The sequence below is a fragment of the Glycine max genome, chromosome 5 (assembly GCF_000004515.6).
Source record: "Glycine max cultivar Williams 82 chromosome 5, Glycine_max_v4.0, whole genome shotgun sequence".
Taxonomy (NCBI): domain Eukaryota; kingdom Viridiplantae; phylum Streptophyta; class Magnoliopsida; order Fabales; family Fabaceae; genus Glycine; species Glycine max.
The window spans coordinates 5,964,815-5,986,984 of NC_038241.2; the positions used below are offsets into that span (position 1 = coordinate 5,964,815).

Genomic DNA, 22,170 nt, shown 5'->3' on the forward strand with positions numbered 1-22,170 from the left:
TGCCGGCCAAACCATGCTCCTTCATGTGCAACATCAGCTTTGGTCAATATATATGCATTTGAAGGAAAAAGAAAAAGGTTAAATTTAAGAGGCAAGTTGGCATGATTTTATATCTTCACCTCATGATGTGCCTCTCCTGCCACTGCCAGTTTTATAAAGCAGGTGAACTTAATTAAATGTTATAATAAACATTAAATCTAGAAAGGCTGCCAACAAAATTAGGACATAAAGACAAAAGGTAGTAATCACAACAATAAAAAGAACAATTTTTTTTTTTACCCAGGTGAACTTTAATTTATTCCACATTCACCCATACACAGTTAAACTAAATTTTGACAAAGGAGAGAATATACAGATGACAAGTGTGGAAATTTACAACAAATTGAGGAATATGATGCAGGCATCTTAATTACATGATCTGAAATGATAGATGATATTTTAATATTTTAGTAAAACTTCTTTATTTGTCATGGACACTGAAGTTTGACACCCCCACGTCATGCTGCCACAGAGCATATTGGACTCTTCAAGTTCTAGCAAGTAGCTCAAAAGTGAAAGGAACAAAGAAAAAAGAGAGAGGCAGCACAAACATCAAAAAAAGGAAATTAGCCTACTTGAGTAAGGTAACTTAATATGATTCCCATAGAAAAGGATCCTCAAGCCGAAAACCCAGCTCTATATGTTCGGCTCCGGCTACAAGCCAAGCTGACGAATAATGAAACTCATCGGCTCCATGGCTCAAGTCGAGAGAGAGATCAGGAAGGTCCAAGAATGTGTCATCCACACCCTTCAACGATGATGAATTGGATGATGATGATGATGCTTGTGTGAGGATTGAGGAGGAAACGGCTCGGCTCAGCTCGGACTCGGCGTCATGGCTTCGGTGGCCGAAATCCAAGGCAGCGGCTTTAGCCGCCGCAGCTTGGATGTCCTTGGGGGAGGTGCTGGCGGGGCGGGGCAGCTCGTCGGCTAATTCTGGGAAATTGAGGTAAGCCGAGCTGCCTTTGATCGTGAGAGCCGCCACGTCATGGGCTCGAGCCGCCATATCGGGCGTGGGAAAAGTACCAAGCCAAATTCTTGATTTCTTCCTTGGCTCTCTAATTTCGGATACCCATTTGCCCCATTGACGCATGCGAACTCCTCTATACGTAGGGTGCTTGCCTTCATTACTATTGGCTTTCTTCTTTTTCTCCTTTGTAGTGTTAGTGGCTTCTTCTATGGAGGAAGAAGAGGAGGTAGAGGGAGTAGTAATGGTGAAAGAGGATGATGAAGTGGTTGGTTGAACTTCATTGTCTAATGGGTTAGATTCTTCCATGACCATTGGGGAATGGAAGGAGGGGAGAAATTATTGTGATGGGAGTGAGTGAAGGAAAAATGTGGTGAATAAAGCTTTTGAAATAAGGGTGGGTTGAGCTGTGAACTACTTAGTACTTATAATTCTTTCGCATATTAAAGAAATGGGTCCAAGGGAAAAAGAGAAACAGTTGCATTATATTCTTCTATAATTATTGTTTGCACTTAGCATTATATTCTTCTATAATCTCTCACTCCTTTCCCTTTCTCTTTTCTTTCTTTTTGGCATTTTGATTCAGCGGTATAAATCCTTATAGCTTTGCCTTAATGAATTATGCCCGTTTTCTTAAACTATACCCAAGGAAATGTGTTGATGTTTCTTCTGAATGGATTAGTTTATTAATATCGCGATAAGACAGGTGTTAAGTTTAATTATATATATAGTTACGTCCAATCAAGTCATTTGCACGACATTGGTAACTGTAAGTATCATACTATTATTATTGTTTTGTTTTGTTTTTAACCCTTTTTATTTTATGCTAATTATTAAAGCAACTTTTCTGGACTGATTTAATTTTAATTCATTTCTTGGCGGGATGTCATTTCATACTCATTGAACGGCCTGATAAATTAGGGGCTAATTTTATCCCTCACTGGTGGGCTCTTGGATCATAAGTGGCATCTCTTGTGTATCATCATCATCATCATAACATAATTGATCATCACGTGAGAGATTAGATGCCACTCTGTCCGCATCTATGAAGTTATCCTTAATCCCAAATCAACAGTGGAGAAAAGATAATAATAAAATGGACCGCAATGGTCATATGATATTTAATTTCACCTGTTTTCTTTTGAGTCACAGGTGAGGATTTTTTTTTGTTTTTTAAGTATTTTTTTTAAAACAATATTATTCAAGACATACTTTAATATTAAACATGTGCATCTCTTTTAACGATAATTTAATCCTTAATCATCACGTTATAAAAAGTTAGTCTCTTTCACTAGATTTAATCCCATTGATAACTGAAGATATTTTTTGGGAAGTACCAAAAGTTGGTGGACCCATGTAAAATTATTATCACAAAATCATATCCTTAATCTTACACACCGTTTATACGGGGGAAACCCTTTTCATATGAATAAAAAAAGGAATTATTACATGGTGTAGATGTTATCTATCCCCTTCTTTCCCTGTCAATACCGGTATTCATTTTTCACATTTCACCTGTGACTATTCTAGTCAATCTGAATACAATGGGTGAAGCGGCTGGCTCTTTGACTGCAAATGACATCATTGAATTTCATATTGTTCCACTATGTCCCTGTTATTAGAACATTCTCTTCCTTTTGGTTGCCTTCTTTTTAGAAGGTGTTTTATTATTCTTAATGTAAACTGTATGTTGGTGTGTCAAATAAGTGTCGCAGACAAGCGTACAATCCAATTTGGTTTTCTTTATTCTATGATAGTTTTTTTTTTATTATAAAAAACTTCAATAAAGTAAGAAACCTCTATTAAAAATTTAAATAATACTATATTAAACTAACATACAGCTTGTGGGAAGACCCAACACATTAAACTAAGATAAATCTTTTAAGTGAAAATTAATTGGGATAACTAATTGATATTTGTGAGATTTGTGGATCTTTTAAGCATCATATAAAACAGGTCAAATAAGGGAGGGAAAGGAAAGAAGGGGAGAAATTTTGATTGGACATTATGTTATGTTGAGAAAAGAAGGAAGGAATTTAATGGAGAGAAGGTAATCATTTTCTTGTTTGGTTCATAAGGGGAGGAGAATGGTTTTAAACATAATTTTACTTATGCATATTTATAATTTTAAATTTCAAAACATAAATAGAGATGTTTTAGTCATTTTAGTTGAAATATTTTAAATCCCATTTTCTTCCCCTACAAATCCCCTAATATTCGGAATTTTTTTCTGCTCCATTTATCTTTCCTTCTAAAAGTTGAACAAAAAAATCAAAATTTTAAAAATTGTTCCCTCCTTTTCATTTTCCTCTGACCAAACACTATGTAAATGATGTAGAAAAAGAATAATGTATTTGACTTGAACGGTTTTGGTTGAGATGATTTTCTCTAATTATAAGTATAGTATATATTATGTGAATACTAGGGGTGAGGAGCAACCTGGCAACCGACCTGCACCCAGAATAACCCAAGGAAAAAAGAGGTGTTGGATTGGTTCGGGCAGTTTTTCGAATTCAATCGGTGTAGAAACACGGCTTCTAACGTGCGAAAGCCAAATAGGTTTTGCACGGTACATTCGATCAGATGCTTTTAAAATCAATAGTTTATATTTTTTCTTCTTCTCATTTTTCTTTCCTTTTTTTGATACATCCTCGCCTCCTCCGTCCTTCCTTCAACTTGGAGATCTAGAAGGTGTGCCGCACGACGTTGTGCTCCGCCGTGGACGGTGGCCTCGTCATGAACTCGCAGCACTCCGTGGGTTGATTGCTATGAAGCACGGAGACTCCAGCCCCTTGTCATGTTCGGTGTCTGATACGCGTCCATGTAGTGTCCGACACCAACACGACACCCATATTATGTTCTATAGTTTGGACTTATAGGGTATCCACGTATCAATGTCGTGATTGGTGTCCATGTCGGTGTCGGTATCGGTGCTTCATAGGTTGATTGTGGGAAACAAACTGTTAGACAACAGCCATGGCATTGCACCGCCGCATCCATCCACCACGATAGTCTCTGGCCAAGCACACATTATACGGTCGTTGCGCCGCGTCAATAAATTGAAAGAAGTAGGGACATGAAAACCTCCGTTTTCTGGCCTCGTCGGAAAACCTTTTCCGTTCGCCGAACAACCGCTTTCTATTTTGACGTGCCTTTTTCAACATCTCTGAAGGAAGTTGGTTTCGATCTTCAATGAGGCGTTGGATCTCTTTGTGACGTGCTATCAGCGTTCTCCGACCTAGCCTAGATCTGAAAAAAGACCTATGCGATTTCTGCATGCTAGAAGTTGTCATGTAGAAACTAGTTAAAAATGAATAAGAATGTGATTATATAAGATTATGTCACTAGGATAGGAAAAGTGTAGAGTTCTTAATAATATTTTCAATGAAAATCTATTAAGTGACTATTTAAGTTATTTTTGTGATTATATAATATTATGTCATTAGTTCATATAAGAAATTTTAAAAAAATTATAAAATTTATATATTTTTTATTTTCACTTGATTATAATGGTGTTACTTAAAAATATATTATTTTTTATTGTTAAAAAACATGCAACATACTCTAAGTTGACTTGGTCATACTTGAAAGGCCTGAAAATATTTGAGTGTTCAATCCCTTTATGTCAACTTATTGACATCACTAAGTCATGGGGAGTAAGTTGCAGCACGCAAGAGCTTTAATTCTCTTTCCAAAGTGTAACTCTTTCAGCTCTCCCCTTATACACAACCCTTCTTCTCTCTTTTTCACAAAGCATCTCTGCCTTTAATTGCTTCTCTTCTCTACTTCTAATATTTGCTTACAATAGAGGCACTTGCTTTTCCTTTTCTTTTCTTTTTTTTCTTCCTATTTCCATTTGTGGTTGTGTTGAAGATGTTGGAGGCTTGTAGCTACTCTACACCATGACCCATGCATGTTTTCAAGCTAGACACCATTGAAAAAGCTAGTCATTGTTCCTTATCGGCCAAACAAGGTCACAACTTCATCGAGATGTGATTGTTCTTTCAGTAGCAAATAGTAAGAGAATTGAATCAACCCACCTGGACACATCCGAGAACTGAAAACCCATCACCTGATTTAACTGATAGTCTAAACGGCTAGATTCTATCTTAATTTTTTCTATATCGGTTTGGAACTTTTGAGCTTGGACCTGGCCGTAACCGACCAATGCTCAACCATAGTGAATACTAGGTATGTTAAGAAATAAAAAAATTATTAATTGATAGCTTATTATAAATTATTTCTTTTACAAACAATATTTTAAGGTTAAATTATTCATTTGGTCCCTATAGTGTCACGATTCGTACCTTATAATTCCTATAATTTAAAAATGATTTTCTAGTCTCTATAATTTACATTTTAATTTTCTTTTAATTTCTATAGTTTAAAAGTAGTCTATTTAGTTCTTATAATTTATATTTTAATTTTTTTTAATTCTTATAGTTTGAAAGTGACATTTTTAATCCATATAATTTATATTTTAATTATCTTTTAGTCCTTATTACAAAAAAATATATAAAAATAATTAGTTACAAATTAATTATAAATTATTTTTTATTATAAATTATCTTGCGATAAATTAGTTACGAATTAGTTGCTAATATTTTTGTAGTTAATTGTAATTGAAAGTATTACTCATATTTTGATGGTAAGAACTAAAAGAGAATTAAAATATAAAGTATATGAAATAAAAAGATCACTTTCAAACTATAGGAACTAAAAGAGAATTAAAATACAAATTATAACAACTAAAGAAAATTATAATGTAAACTATAGGAACTAAAAAACTACTTTAAAACTATTGGGACTAAAATTGTGAAGTTATAATAAAAATATCAAGTAATTACATTCAAATAGTTTATTAAACACTTTATCATAGACTATATTTTTAATATATTTTACATATTTTCCATGTTACTTAACCATAAGAATTTTCAACCTTTTCAATGATGTTGTTGTTGACGATACTATATAAAGTCAGGGTGTGTTTGATAAAACTAATTCATAAGTGGACTATTAAGCCATAATGATCAACGAATAACAAGAAGGAAGGACAACCATTAGAAGCCCTATGCCTTTCAGGCTTACACTAGAAGGAATGTGATTCATCTGGATAGGATGATCGTCGAATACCACGAAGAAAGCACAACCAAGCATTCACACTTTATAGGTTTGGCGTTAGAAAGATTGTAATTTACTTGACCATGATGACCAACAAATTCCACGAAGAAAGGACGACGGTATAGCCTCACAACTTTTAGGATCGATGTTTGTTCCTACAAATCAACACAAGACTTATTAATGTGTGTTTTGTCTTCATTCACATGTTTCATAGGAAAGTTCCTAGAAGATCATATATCACAAAATTACTCCAAGTCAAACACACATAATTGTAAAGTTCTTAAGTAACATACTATCAAAAAATAGATACATTTTGTTGGTATAAGTAATATTAATTAATTCTTTAAGATATCTTAAATTATACAATCTCACACACGGTCGATCTCAATATCCCTCTCATTTCAGTATATGTTTGATTCATTTGTGTCCCTTCTACCAGAAACCTTTCAAGAGTCGCTAGTTATTCATGTCTCATCTCTTTTATATCGACGATCACTCTTTATCATCATCAATGTTCAAGATGTTACAATAGTCATTTGAAGCACTCATACCTTGCGAGCTTAGTATAAATAGTACTGATTAACATATTTTCTTGGTCATTAAACAATATTTTAAGAACTTGATAGGGTTGGAAGTTTTAGGTTTGATTTTTATTGTTAATATTAATTGGAAAAAAAAAACAAATATCTCAAGAAAGTAAAAAGTATAATAGGATTTTATATTATTGTTTATAACAAGTATTATTTTTTTTATATAGGAATAAATTAAAGACAAGATTTTAAAATGGAAATAAATTATTTAAATAAAAACACATGTAGTCTTTATGCATATTAATTTAATTTAATATGTTGTATGAAATTTTAAATTAAAATTCGCTAAACTTAAGCAATAATATTTAAAAAGAACGTATATATAGCAACAAACTTGTTTCATTGGTCAGTGTAGGTTGATTAACCATGGTAATAGCAAGTCCCTTCAAGATCATTTTAGTTTTAATTAATGGAAAGATCTTACGTTGTTTCCTAGATTTTTTTTATTATTCATTTTTCGTAGAATATATCACGTTTTTTTTCCTGAAGAAATATAATAGACATTAAGTTATTGTTAAAAAGATTGACGTTTAGTTAATCAGTAGATTCTTATATTCTTTGAATATTTTTAGTTAAATTATTTATTTTAAAACTTTATAATTAATATCTATAAGTCCAATTTTTTATTAGATTCTTCCAATTAATTAGGACGTGGTTAGGCACAACGTTAATAGTTAGGAAGTTTTAAAATGAAAACCCTATAAATTTTATAGTCAATCCTCATAAATTTTTAATTGCATTATTGAATTAATTAAACTTTAACATTCTAGAATGCTTTAAAAGGAGACAATATTAAATATTTAAAATTGTAATGATCTACTTCATAATTTGAACGTGGTTATGCATTTTTTAAAAAGGCCATAACCTATAGCCTAGCAGCTATATCCATTTAAGCATTCATTTTCTCTTTTTTACGAATTTTATCTTCGGATACCACCATGAGCTTACACATTAGAGTAAATTACACTTATACTTTGTGTTTTTTTTCAAATTATACTTGATATTTCTTTTTTTTTGCATTACTTTTATTCTTTTTTATTAATGTCATTAACTAATATTAATTAAAATATGTAAATATATGAAATTGTCCTATCATTTTAATTGTAAAACCAAAATTATCCTTTCTAATTATCCCCTCCCAATTACTCTTAAAAATTGGGGTTCACGTTCACATTCATGCCACTTTTTGTTCATGTTGACGTTTCTAATTACCCTCCTCTTGTTAAGATAATAACAAAATTTTCTTTAATATTTGACTTTTACTTCATTGTTTTTAACATTTGAAGAAGATGTAACTCTTAATTGAGATATTATATCAAACATCTATCCATTAAAAATAAATATTTCAAAGAAAGAAGTTAAAAACACCAATGTAGGAGAAAACACTAAAATTTAAAACAAATGATCATATATAGTCAATAGACATTGTCGGAAATACGTCCAACAAAAATACAACAACCAAACGACCCAGCACACACCAAGAAGAAGAAGAAGAAGAAGAAGGAAGGGTGTTAACACATATGTACCAACAAGGTGAGTTCACAGTCAACAAAAAGTTAGATTCACATCCAATTAGAGAAAAAAGAAAATAAGGAAGAGTGTTAAAATATTTTCAGGTTTAAAATGATGACATGTCTTTTATAGAGTTAAGAGAAAGAAGATGAGAATATTCTAGACATAAATTTTTAAAAATCATGTGATCAGCATATGTCTACTTTTTGTTTAAATAATTAAACGGTGACCTACTTTTTATTAAATAATTAAATGTTATTTAGGAGGAAGAGAGTGTAAGTATAATGTAAGTTAAACAATTAAGGAATTTTTTTAAAGTGAAAAAAGAAAAAATATTGAATACAATTTGAAAAAAAAATACAAGAGATGCGGATATAATTTACTTTACACATTAATATGAGTATTTTTGCTATCCTCAGAGGCAATTCTATTAAAGATTGGTGGAACCACTGCGAGCTTACACATTGATTTAATGTAGAATTCTTACCTAAAGACTTGTCTCAATTGGTATATTCGTAATTGCAGTAGCTCATTAATTGTTGAGTAATTAATAAAATATACAATTTGATGAAATTAAAATTTCCAATGACAAAAAATATTATTAAATGATATTAGTTTATTGTAAGTGGATATTTTTTTTATGGAATCACCAATTTAGTTCCTGGAGTTGAACTGATCGATCAAATTGGTCTATAAAATTAACAAAATGATAAAAAATTACTAAAATTGTAAATTATCACTCATTTTAGTTCTTTAAATTGTAATAGTTGGCCAAATTAGTTTTTGAAATAAAAATGACAAAATGATCCCTTAAATTATAAATCATCAATCAATTTAATCTCTTTGTTATTAGTTAGTGTTATCTAACATCGTTTAAAAAAAATAATTGAATTGACACATTAAGTGTTGTGGCAACCACCAAGAAGACAGACATACTTGTTTACGTTACAAGGAACTATTTTTTTTACTGTTGTCATATTAGAAGGATGAAAATGATTGAATTACGTATAATTAAATGAAAGAGCTTAGCGTTTCTAATGTCGTTAAAAAAAACTGAGTCCCTCTTTTTAATTATGCATGTTTCGCATAACTTAATTTTAGGGTTTACTATATGATGGCATTTCCTCATAGGATAAATAAGAAAACTAATGCAAAACTAAAAGTGAGAACAAAGGCCTTGGGAAAGAAAAAGTGATTATTATTCAATTGATGTTTTGATTATTTTCATTCATGTGATGTGACATCAATATATGTGTGCCTAATTGGTTATCACTCAAACAATTTACATGTTAATTCAACTTTTTTAACAATGTTAGATAACACTAATTAATGATTGATTAATGCTTTATATTTTCACCAATCACTAACAACATCCATAATGAGAGTTATTTAATGAATTACCTTTAAAAAAATTATTTTAATATATCATATGTAATTTTGAATGACTTAAAATTGAATAAGATTATTTATATAAATAATTATTGTTCACGGGTTACTTTATTTTGTATTAAATATAAAAGAGAAAAAAAAATTGTTAGCTAAACAATTTATTAATAAAAACTACCATCGAACAGAAAACTAATTAAGTTAATTGAGTTTATTATATAAAGACCATTAAAAATGCTTTAAGAGGTTAGATTAGTTTTCAGAATTTTTATCATTTTTCCAATTGTATTGTTGAACAATATTTACATGAAAAAAAATAATGAGTCTGTTCCTCTAAAAAAAACTGCACGGTCGTTTTTTGTCTTTTCTTTCATTGAGTAAAGCTTTTTTTACCTTAATATTTTAAATCGCTAAAGAAATATTAAATCAAATTGATTATAATAATTTAATAAATTATTTTTATCTAATAATAATAATAATAATAATAATAATAATAATAATAATAATAATGATGATATTTAGTAATAAAAGTTAGAGACAGCCTCCAAGACTAGCGTGTGTAGGTCAAAGTATAGCAGATTTGAATCTCCTTAAATTGATTTTGGGATTCATGTCTCGTAAACAAATATCATTGAAAGTGGTTTTTGCTTTTGTCGCTTTCTCCAAACTTATTAAGTGAGAGAATGCTGTGAGAAATCAAGAGTAAAAATCTCATAGGAATAAGGGTCATATACTGGTCTAGATTTGCAGATTAATTCGTTAACTCCATCGAATCTCTTTTTCTAAAATATGTATATATATTGAATTTTTGAGTCGAGTTAATTAAGTCCACCGATTTTGTGAGTTTTATTTGCGGACTCACAAATTATCTTTTTAACCTACTTAAGTTCAATATGTAAATATAGTAAATTTGTTATGTTAAGATTTTAAATTTTAATTTAAGCTATTATTATTAATCTATTATACTTAACATGTTGGTATATTTTAGTGTAATAGATTTTAATTAAAAAATAAAGTTATTTTTTTTCTTCTAATTTTATATATTTTCTATTTTTACTTTTTTTTTTCAAATTACAATTGGGTCCATATAATAGTCCATTATCTATCAGCTTTTATAGACAGGATATAAATCTTAAAAAAAATTATTTATTTTATGGATCAGATTTATTGTGTACATCTACAATTTGGGCTTCTTGGGCTACACCTTAAACGGCCCAGATCATTTTGTAAAAAAAAAAAAGACTGGAATAGTAATTATTTGTCAATTTAAATTAAAGAAGAAGGAGGAAATTGAAGCAAGACATGCATGCATTTAGCCATCTAGGGTTATTTCATACTTTTGGAAGATTAGCGTGTCTAATTGTACGATATAATGGAAAATATTCAGACCCCACAGACATATATTATTCTCTTTGTGTTAATGCTTTAGAGTGAGTTGTGAAAGCCAAAAAAAAAAAACTTTCTTAGGGCTGCTTATTTTCTTTCTTTTGGGGGTTAATTAGTTGCCCAACATTGCAAGATAGTTGTGGGAGATGGGGTGATAGAGTCCCTACCTCATGAAACAAAAATGTACGTATAGTGATTTATTAATTATTATCAATATCCCAACAAAAGAACAAAATGAGTTAAATAAGGGGACTGCTGCCAAAATTTTATTTTGTTTAGGGAAAATAGTTGTAAAAATACTTTCAGAACGAGTTAATTATGAGTGCTAAAAAATTGCTAACCGAATTTTTCGGGAGTTGATTATGATGAAAAGTGAATATAACGGACAATCAAAAAATTGAAAGAGTTACACAATTTTTTTTTCATGTTTATGATTCTTATATCGTTGGAGTTTTATATGTAAGTAAATATAATAGAACAAGTTCAATATATCAAATTAGTAAAAAAGAAATTCACAATTATATTCCAAAATTCAAAAGAAATCATTGTTTTGGAATGGTCATTTTTACTTACTTTAGAAAAATAAAAAAACTAAAATATTTTTTAAAAAAGAAATAAAGAGTCAAACTGAATATAATTAAAAATATAAAATATTAAAAGTATATTTTTGTAATTCATATTTACAATTTTAGAAGAGTAAATAGTTTACGAATTGTCGTGTAATTTTTTTTTATATAATTATTCAACCACAACAAATCATGAAATACAATTATCTTATCTACTTTTAATTACAATAACTATTTTAAAAGTTATATTAATGACTTTTGATTGTATAATATTCTAAAACTTACAAGTAATAGTGTATAACCATTAATCACTTATTTGTTGCAATTTAGTTTGACACTCATTTAATTTCCAACTCAAATTTCTTCATCTTCTTCTCACTTCTTACTTTAAGTTCAAGACTTTCAATTTATTGATTTATTTTTTCACCAACGCACATTCGCTTTTGAAATTTAAGTTCCTTGTATATTTCAAGATTTAAGTTTACTTACATTTCAAGCATATTTAATTAGTTTGCACTCTCTCATTCCATTTATTTAAATATATTTTGAATTACTGTTAGTTCTTTGCACTCAATCTACAATATTTTTCTCTCTAAGTTGCTTTCAGTTTAAATGTTTTCTTTATATTGCTGCATTTAATTTAAAGTTCGTTTATGTTTATGAAATTTACATACTTTATTTCCCTTTTTTCATTTAACTTTGATTTTATTTCGTTAAAGATACATTTTCAATTTCAGCTATTAAGTATAATTAAAACTCTACATTCTCAAATACTTTGTCAAAATATTGTCAAATTCGATCAAGTTGACATTCAAATTTCGATTTACATTAAGGTTAAATTGAAATTAATGTGTTCTACATAAGTTTTTATACTTGTACAAAATCACAAAGCAAAGTCATAATTAAGTTCGATTATATCTTAGACAAATACTAGTAGAATTAAATTCATTATTTGTGCATCGACATCTTAATCAAAATATTGAATTAAAGTTTTCTGGTGAGCCATTAACATATCATTCAACTAAAATTTAAATGCTACTAAATCATATATCATCAAAATCCATGATATTATTATAAAAAAATAAATAATAGAAATATATACTAAAATAGTGTAACATGATTTCTAAATAATTTTATTCAACATGTGATCATGGATTTAAGTCCTTGACCAATGAATATGAAAAAATATCTATTAGAAAAAGTCAACAACTCTTACCCTAGTTCATCCAAAAAATAATAGAAACGTATGAAGATTTGGAATCTAAATCTAATCACAAACTTATATAAAATTCATCGAAACAAAAATCATCACCCTTAAAACCATTTTTTTTTCATCTGATTCAAACTGATATTGCGTCGGATTCTTGGTCGAAACCACCAACATAAAAACGTTATATTTTGTCTTCTCAAACTTCCTATATATACTATTTTTTTTATAAAGTCCTATACTATTTTCTGGTATATATAACACTGTATATGCTCAATAATAATTTGTGGCGAGAATAACCCTTAATAATGATGTACCATCAAAACTTGTACAACTACCACGTGATATCCCCAGCATGCCTTTACGTTTTGTTTTCTTGTTTTGTCATTTAATTTTTGGAGAATAGTTTAGCGTACACACTGCCCCTTGAAAATCACATGTCTATTGGAATTTTTTTCTGATTTAATTTATTATTTTTTATGAGTAAATTCTTTGTACATTGACTGTGTAATTTTACAGTGTTAAATAAATTTATTAACTTTTATAATAACTAACTTGAATTTGAATTATATACAAATTATAATCTCTAACTACATTGATAGTTCATAGAAATTAAATTCATTTTTATTTCATATTTTACAAATCTCAAGAACTAGTGACCAATTCCTATAATTTCATTTTCATAAGCAAAAGTGAGCATTTACTCATTTTTTTTTAATTATTTATCCATAGAACTACAATATTTTTATCCATGACGTTAATTAATGAATGTTATAATTCAATCACGAAATGTTGTCAACTTGTCACGTAGTGCTAAGTTACACCTTAGAGATGCTACAGTGGATCCAAAACGAAGTTGTTTTTTAAGGGGTACGGTGTTAATTTGATTCTTCCATTTTCGTCGTTTACATTTTAAGGGATCTTTCGTGTCTTCATCTTCATCCATGCATCTCAACCACCAAGTCGTAGCCATAAATGTCCTTTCCAACCAAACTTTTGCTACAGTTGAACAAGGAACAAAATTGTGTTATATATGTGAAGTTGGATATACAGAACCCAAGACTCATCCATCACTACCACTACCATTATTTTGGAAACCCAAGTTGGATTTTGTTTTTTAACTAAGAGATATATGAGATTGTTTATTTGACACTCGATTAAATTCCTTCCATCGAGTTAGCCCATTTTAAAATAAAATAGTACCTTCAGTTAAGATTCTATACCTAAGTCAAAAATTGATCAAACCCTAATGGTAAGTTGGGTAAATAATTAAGGTGAAAAAAACCCTAAAGTGGAGATGAACCTACCACTGTAAATAAAAATTTAAAACAATAATGATGAATCTAGTAACATAAATTTGAGTCCTTACTGTGTAAAGGATTTAAAACATCACATAAAATACATTATTTGCAATTAGCAGCCTAAATAAATACTTTTATCCCGAAAACATTATGTCAGTACTTCTATTAATATTATGTCAACGCGGAAAATGAATATTAGTCATTATGTGTGCGTGTAAGGACTAAGGATTACTGCCTGAAAAATGTTATTTATATTATAATATTAAAATATATTTTAATATTTAAATTGCACTGTTAATGTAAAAGTTTACACCCTCAATTAATTAAAAATTATTCCAAATTACATTTAAAGTAATTACAAAAATCAACAATTGATGACAATATAAAAAATCTTATATTCTAATGAAACTATATTTTAATTAACAATTATAAATTTCCATATTAATTTATTTTTCATTTCTAGACAGGGTCATCCACATTATAATGTGTTCAATTTCACGTTAGAGAATTAATTATAACTCCAAAATTAATTTTTTAATATATTTTCACATATTTAATTTTACATTAAAAAAGAATTCATAATTGAGTTTGAGTTCAAACAACTTTAAGTAACACGTTAGATCCAAAATTTTGTATTAAATTTTAATTTTAACTTGATTTTATAATAAAACATCAAAACATAAACCAGATCAGTTTAAAATCAACTTTAACCAAAATCAATTCTATTCATAATCAATTTTGTCAAAGTTGATGTCAAATTTGTTTCCCTTTCGTAGAACTTTATTACTGTCTTTTAAATTGAAAGCAATACATAACTTTCTCCAGTATCAACAGTGCAGTTATAAAAAAGTAATTTAGAGTCTAGCATTACGAAGTTGTTGCTTTAGCATTGGTCGAATATATTCTTGGAAGCCATCTGGCACAACTGAATCATTCAATGGATCCTTCCATGCCTCCTCGTACAGCTTTGGATACACATCTCCATCATAGCGACCAAGAACCGAACCAAGGTAGTGATCAGTGTAGTTAAACGCATCAACAAGTGCAATTGCATTAGGACGAACCTAACCAAAACATATAATCAATAAATCAATCAGTTTCATAAAATAAAAAACTTGCCAATGAGTTGCAATCGTTTAGGACAAACCTGTGAATACAAGGACCTCAGCAGCTCATTTGCAAGGGAACCCTGTTTGGGAGTGATGCAGCCAGTTGCAAGAAAATCACCCAAATGCTTGTGAAGAAGAAACAAAGCGTAAATGCTACAAAGAAGTTCTAATTGCTGTTTCACTCCCTTTCCAGGGATATCTTGCTGCAACTTCTCAATAAATCTGAAAAGCATAAGGTTGATCGATTTGAATGTAGTAATATCCAAGCAAATACTAGCATCAAGTATATTATACATATATATACATATACACACACACATTATGGATGAACTACAAATATTATGCGGGACCAGTAAAAGGCGAAGACGCTCACTTGGAAACAACAATTAACTGGCAATGAGCAACAGCTGCCTCAACTAGATCGACTGAGAGTTCTTGGAAACCTGTCATCCAAAAAACCATCAGCATTTATGAGATCATATCTAATTACAACATCATAATATGCACTCAAACAAAAGTTGAATCGGTTAGGGTAACCACTACCCAGCCAACTGTGGTTGTTCAAGTGTTCATCTGTCTCCCCCACCACACCAAGAAAACAAATCAACATGAGCATATAGCTTGTGAGTTTAAGCGTGTTAAATCATTTACCTTCTTCGGGATTGGTAAACTTGCTGAGATTTTGAGCACAAGCAACCACCTTCTTAGCAGCCCTAGCTTCAAATGCTCCCAACACTGCATTAGGCTTCAGCCAATCCTCCACTGTAAAAATCAAAATAATAATATAATTAACTTATGAATTCTATAAATCATCTTATTAGGAATAAATTACATGTCTAGACCATCCAACGATAGTATAAAGATAATAAATCCTAAGTTAGTTCCTAAGATTACTACTAATTGATTCTGCCATATTATAGATTATATATTTCCATCAATAAGCCATGAGCAAATCACAAAAGTGAACTTGACACTACATCTAACTCAAAACCTTAAGGCATTAGGTCTATGAGTCTTTCTTACTATATGTTACTTAACTTGCTCATTCTTACCCAATGTGAAAAGTCACTTGTCACTCTAACAATCACCACCTTAATAGTAGTCACTCTTAACCTGTCTTAATTGCGGCCTATTGGAGTTAGTTGCCAGTGTTCTGCAAAAGGCTACCTTTGGAGGGGCTAACCAGAAAGACTGAGTGAAGTACCAAAGTGTGCAGCCACTGAGACATTAATTATAATGACTCAATCCCAATTATAAAGATATAAAACCCCAAAGTTAGTTTCTAATATTGGCCCTAATTGATTATAACATATATGCTACAATAGTACCATAAATATCTAAGATATTTTAACACATTATAACTCCTGAAAGATAGAGGCATAGTTAATAATATTATCTCAAATTGACTTGTATTTGGGAAATCAATAGATTGAAAAGGTTAGAATTTGCATATTCTCAACCAAATCCAATATCTTTATACAGTTATACCTTTCTGAACATCAGAACGATATTGCATAAGCTGTTCCACTCGTCCAATGTAAGATGTTGTACCAACAGGCTTGTTTCTGGAGCCCAACTGAGAAATAGTCTTGATGAGATGCCTAGCCACCTACAATGGATTTTCTAGAAGTTATCAAACAACTCAAGACCATTCTCAGTTAATAATATCTGATAAACCTCACAAATCACACTGCACTAGGATGTATGAAGAGCATAATTGTCAAAGGGGAACATGAGAATACTTGTGCAAAGCATGAAGATACAGCAACACCAGAGTATATAAGAAAAATAAATGATGATAGTTTTAATTATTTCAATCCTTTTGCAGGTTTCTGTTTGTTCCAAATACTATTAGACTTGATACCCATAAAATCTTAAACTAAAAAGAAGGATCAGTAATTTTTTTTAATATCAAAAACTACAAAGGCATACACTAAAAATGCAGATGTTTACAATGACATATGAGAACACAATAAATACAAGCAAATCAAATATCACCCCTCCACAAATAGGCAAGTTATCATGATGCACAAACCAATTTGAAGACGAGAAATTTCATATCAAAATTGTATCAACAAACAACACACAATGTGATGGTAAAAGCTATATTTAACATTTAAAAAACCTGTAAAAGCAGCACAGTGTTGTCTCCTTCATATGTGCAGGTAGGAATGTAGACTGCAAATAACTCAGGGAGACCACTGCTGCAAAGGTAACCATGGCCACCACATAGTTTGCGGCATTCCTCAATTCCATCCTGCAAATTTAATTTAATGTGAACTTCAAAGAATTAAAAGAAGTTGCAAGTGAACACCATGTAATAGGATACTATAAAATAGTAATATAAGCACAACGATAACATCAAAGACATTTGGACCATTTAAATGAGAATATTACTGATACAGTTTGTTATCTGACATACATATAGGTGGCATAATGGATTGTAATGTACTACAATGAAAAATGCGCAAACAAGACAAATCAAAAAAACAACATATTTCAAATAACAAAACGCCTGAACAAGAAATGTAGGAAAAGGAAGAAATCTGATTGGGCACGGGGTAACCATTACAGAATGCGAACAAATGAGGTTCAACATGGAAAGAGGAGACCCCCCCCCCCCCCCCCCCCAAAAAAAAAAAAAACATATTTTACATTCCATATAAAGCTGCTTATTAATCAATTAAATTCAGCAACTAAAATCAAATGTTAGTCTAATGAGCATTAGTAATGGGTAATCACATACAGCAGTTGCTGAAGTAGTCAAGGACTTCAACCCTGCAGTGCACGCATGAGCCTCAGGTAAGGTTGAAAAATCACTGGCTTGCAATCTTTTCATCACATCCATATAAAGCCATTTCAACCATTCACCAACAAATCTGAAGGCATAGGCAGAAGCTAACAAAGGGAAGAGCCTAGCTTGCTGCGTTTTATAATCAATCACCTAGACAAAAAAAAATGATCACAGAAAGTGAGACACATTATAAAATAGATAGGAGAGATATAGCACTATAAATGGAAAACAAATTGACAGAAAAATGCATATACCAGTCCAATAGTCCATCATCTCATTGCTCTTAAACTTTTATAAAGATAATGTTGCAAGCCTAGCCACCCAATAATTAATTCCATATATACATTTTAACACCATGTGTTTCATGTCAAAGATGTGTAGGAAACTCATCAATCTCCCCACTACAAATTACACAGAATATGTAGGTGGAATGCATAGCAGCTTTGAATCTAGACAAACAGGATTAAAATTTTAGCACTAGTTCAGGTTAGGTTAAGATTTTTCTTCCACAGAAAAAACCACTTTTTATTTTAAGAGCTTTCTCTGGAAGTTAAAAAAACTTTTTTAGGCCTCAAAATCAAAACATGCAAATCTAACTACATAACAAATCATAAATAACATCACATTAAAGCAAACTAGTTTTCAAATAGTTTCACATTCCCACATATTCATTTTTACTAAAAAAAAGATTGAAAAATCCCAGCAGCATTTATTGATAAAATAAGAATGCTCCAGCAGCAAACTGCAAACATGCATATACAAAGGCACTTTACAACTTACCTGTGTCTCAAGACCTCCCTCTTTTGACCCAAACTGTCTTCGAACAGCACTATATCTTGTAGCAATGCAAACTGCTCGCGACAAAGCAACTGACGCATCAGATACAATTGTTTGTCTTACATATACCATAGTACCATAGACTAATTGTCGTGGAACACTGGATTGTACATATTTTCCTTCCCTTGTTACCTGTGAAACCCTGGTAGATTAAAAAGAGTCATCCCCTGAATCTATCAACATAAAAAGATAAGCACACTGCAATGTATGAGTGAAAAAGAGTCAGGTTACTATATGTTCAGTTTGCCACATATCCTCCCTTTCAATTCACTGCCTCAATTCTTAGAATAAATTCCTTCATCAATCCATCTTCCAACAGAGGATTCAATGAAGAAATTTGACTAGAATCCATTGTTGTTATCGTCATCATCATCATCATCATCATCATTATTTGTGGATGGTGGATGAAGGGGACTAGACTAGACGTTTATCATGGACCATGTATGAATTGAATACCATAAAACCCCGACTATGATTATTCGACTTTCCTCTGATGAGAGTAGGTAAAAAGAGACTAACCTCATTAACATTTGATTTCTTGGAATCCGTACATGGTCAAACCTTAGCATCCCATTATCCATGGAGTTATATGCTCCATTTCCAAATTTCATTCCAATATCACCAACAGTTATGCCTGGAAGAGGTAAGTGATCATCCAGGCTCCGCAGCTGGACAATGAAACCTACAAATTGAGCATAATGTTAATTAATTTAAGTCTGAATGTAATAGCAGAATTTAGGGTGTTTAAAGTATGTAACTACCATGCACTCCATGATCTTGGCCATCAGTAATTAGTCGGGCATAAACCACGGCATGTGTTGACACTTTACCCAATCCACCAGGCCACCACTGTTTAAATCAGCATCAAAAGAGTTACAATAATATTCAGTAATCGCAAGAAGATATCTTGTTAGCCAAATACCCTTTAAAACACAGTAAATACAAAAATAACTAAATAAAAGGTACAAGCTGTTTTTCCCTGATTGTTCATATGAATGAATGAACACAATTTCATCTTCTAGAATCTCATACATGAAAACACACATCTTAAAGGACCAGTAAAGGCTCCCATAAGCCATCTCTCATTGTACTCACTTTGCTTGAAGTCAATGTGGGGCTATGAATTACAAACTCGTCTGTTCTGGGATCAAAGGTTGCAGTTGTTTCAAGCCCTTGAACATTAGATCCATGGCCAAGTTCAGTTTGGGCATAACAACCAATTATTTGCATCTTATGAGCCAAAGGCAACCACTTCTTCTGCTGTTCCTCAGTTCCTTGTCCTTTGATAGCAGGAACAAACATTCCCTGCAAAAGAATTTATGAGCTAGACCTATCTCATGAGTATTTTCATCAATATATATCTTTTTAGGTAATATATCAAAGAAAAGAATGCCATCAGGACAATTAACTGAATTGTACCCAATGTAGATCCGTAAAAGCAGGTTGGTCCACAAAGGATCTGAGCATAGCAGCTTCCTCTTCTGTAACAACAAACAGAAACCTCCCATTTATGACAATAACAAGATTTTTTTTTTTTTTATTCAAATGACAATAACAAGATACCAATTGCAACTATGCACAACAGAATAAAAGACAGACAAACCACTGAGACGGAGCTCAATAATCCTTTTCCATGCATAAGCTGCTTTCCTCAAAGTGTTCTTAAATAAAGCCTTCCTATCAAGCACAACTCTATCATCCTTTCTGAATGCCTGGAGACAGCAGACAACCAATCAAGATTTCAGACATCCGGAAGTCAAAATCATCATGTATCACCAAACTAACATAAAAGAAAAAGTGCAGGAAGCCAGGAACAGGCACCAGGCAGCTACAAATATTAGGATTTTAAGTTCATCCGTGAAACATGAACTAACCATCTAAGTCTCAAACTGCATAGCCATAACAATCAAATTCAAATCGACAAACAATTCCCGACCAAAACCAATTTCCCAAATTTTTACACAATCTCTTCACAATTCACAAAACTAGTTTTTTTTTTTAACTTAATTAAAATTCCGTGCATCGATCTTTTCAAAAACAAAAGCAAAATAAACTATTACTTAGTCCGATGAACAAATTTGCAAGACATTGAAAAGCTAGTTGGATCCAATACATATAGTACATTACACCACACTAAGGTTATCACATCAAGTACAAAGAGCAACAAACACATAATAATTCATACAAGCACAAAAAAAAATTAAAATAATGCAGTGAGTTTCTGTTCCAAATCTGCAGAGACGGGAAGCTCGCGAGCACTTGAAAAACGTCACAACAGAATGAACGAAATTGAAGAGAGTGAATAAAGAATTAACCGGATCGCTGGCAACGAGGCGAGCCATTTTGTCAGATACTTCAAAAGCGTGACGAGAACCGGCCCAAACGATCTTCATCTCGTCGACATCGAACTGCGAATTGTTCCGCTCGAAAGCCAGGTGATCAACCATGCCTTCCATCTTGGAAACCCTAACGATTGCGCCCTCTTCTCTTATGTTCGATTTTCAAACACGGTGTTCGCGTGTTTAAATCTTGTACTCTGTTTTCGGGTTTGGTTAGAAGAGTGAATGAAACATGGATTTGCTGATCCCACTCTGCTTTTTATCTGCCCCAACCGCCAAATGTAATTGCTAGCACCTCTTCCTCTTTTAGACAAAAATAATGTAACCGACTCATCCAACTCACTCTTATGTTGTGAGTGCTTCATTCAGTTCGTAAAATTGTTTTTTTTTTTAAAAAAAATTGACTTTAGTTAAAATTAATTTTGAAATAAATAAAATTGATTTTCAATAAAATTTGAAGTAATATGATTTTATTGATTTATGTTTAATGTTTTTTTTTATTTAAAAGTAAGTTAGTATCAAAACTCAGAATATTTTTTTATTGAATGTATATTTACCTACAATTGCTCTAAGCCTTCAACCCATGATTATTTTTTTTTTGAGAAAATAATCAATTATTATTTATTCAACATTTCAACATGAAATCAAACATATGAACATATATTTATAAGATATTTTAACATGAAATTAAATATGTTTAAAAATAGTTTGTATTACAAATATTATATCATATATATATATGTTATTAAAAAATATTTATTATAAATTTTAATGATATAAAATAAAAATTTGTCAAATAAATTTCACATACCTTTTGCCGAAAGTTTTAATGATATAAAACAAACATTTTTCAAAAGTTATTATAAGTTATCAAAGTTTTTATATTTTTAATTACTTTTCATAAATTATAAGCAATAATCTAAGTAACCACCTTATATGACACATTACGAAGACTAATTGGTTTGAAGTGTTTTAAAGATATTGCATTATTTTTCTTTATTTTTACTGCATTGTTT

The 22,170-nt window shown here is 30.9% G+C and overlaps 2 protein-coding genes across 2 annotated transcripts; both read right to left on the bottom strand.

Annotated features, from left to right (window-relative positions):
- Positions 1-290: 290 nt before the first annotated feature.
- On the bottom strand, positions 291-1,380 carry LOC100101914 (dehydration-responsive element binding protein 6). Its single transcript, NM_001248412.2, has one exon. It carries the CDS (start codon positions 1,319-1,321, stop codon positions 629-631), a length of 693 nt encoding a protein of 230 aa, NP_001235341.1. The 5' UTR covers positions 1,322-1,380; the 3' UTR covers positions 291-628.
- Positions 1,381-14,757: 13,377 nt separating this feature from the next.
- On the bottom strand, positions 14,758-21,388 carry ACX1;2 (acyl-CoA oxidase). The gene is made up of 14 exons (NM_001248635.2): positions 21,131-21,388; positions 20,419-20,527; positions 20,235-20,296; positions 19,911-20,120; positions 19,577-19,664; positions 19,335-19,497; positions 18,759-18,957; positions 17,931-18,128; positions 17,310-17,441; positions 16,673-16,793; positions 15,836-15,946; positions 15,558-15,627; positions 15,223-15,406; positions 14,758-15,139 (listed from the first exon to the last, which is right to left on the bottom strand). The coding sequence occupies exons 1-14, from the start codon at positions 21,269-21,271 to the stop codon at positions 14,930-14,932; spliced, it is 1,998 nt and encodes a 665-aa protein (NP_001235564.1). The 5' UTR covers positions 21,272-21,388; the 3' UTR covers positions 14,758-14,929.
- Between the last annotated feature and the right edge of the window lie 782 nt (positions 21,389-22,170).

Coding starts and splice junctions, on each gene's coding strand:
- LOC100101914 (NM_001248412.2), bottom strand. CDS start 1,321: ATGGTCATGGAAGAATCTAACCCATTAGACAATGAAGTTCAACCAACC.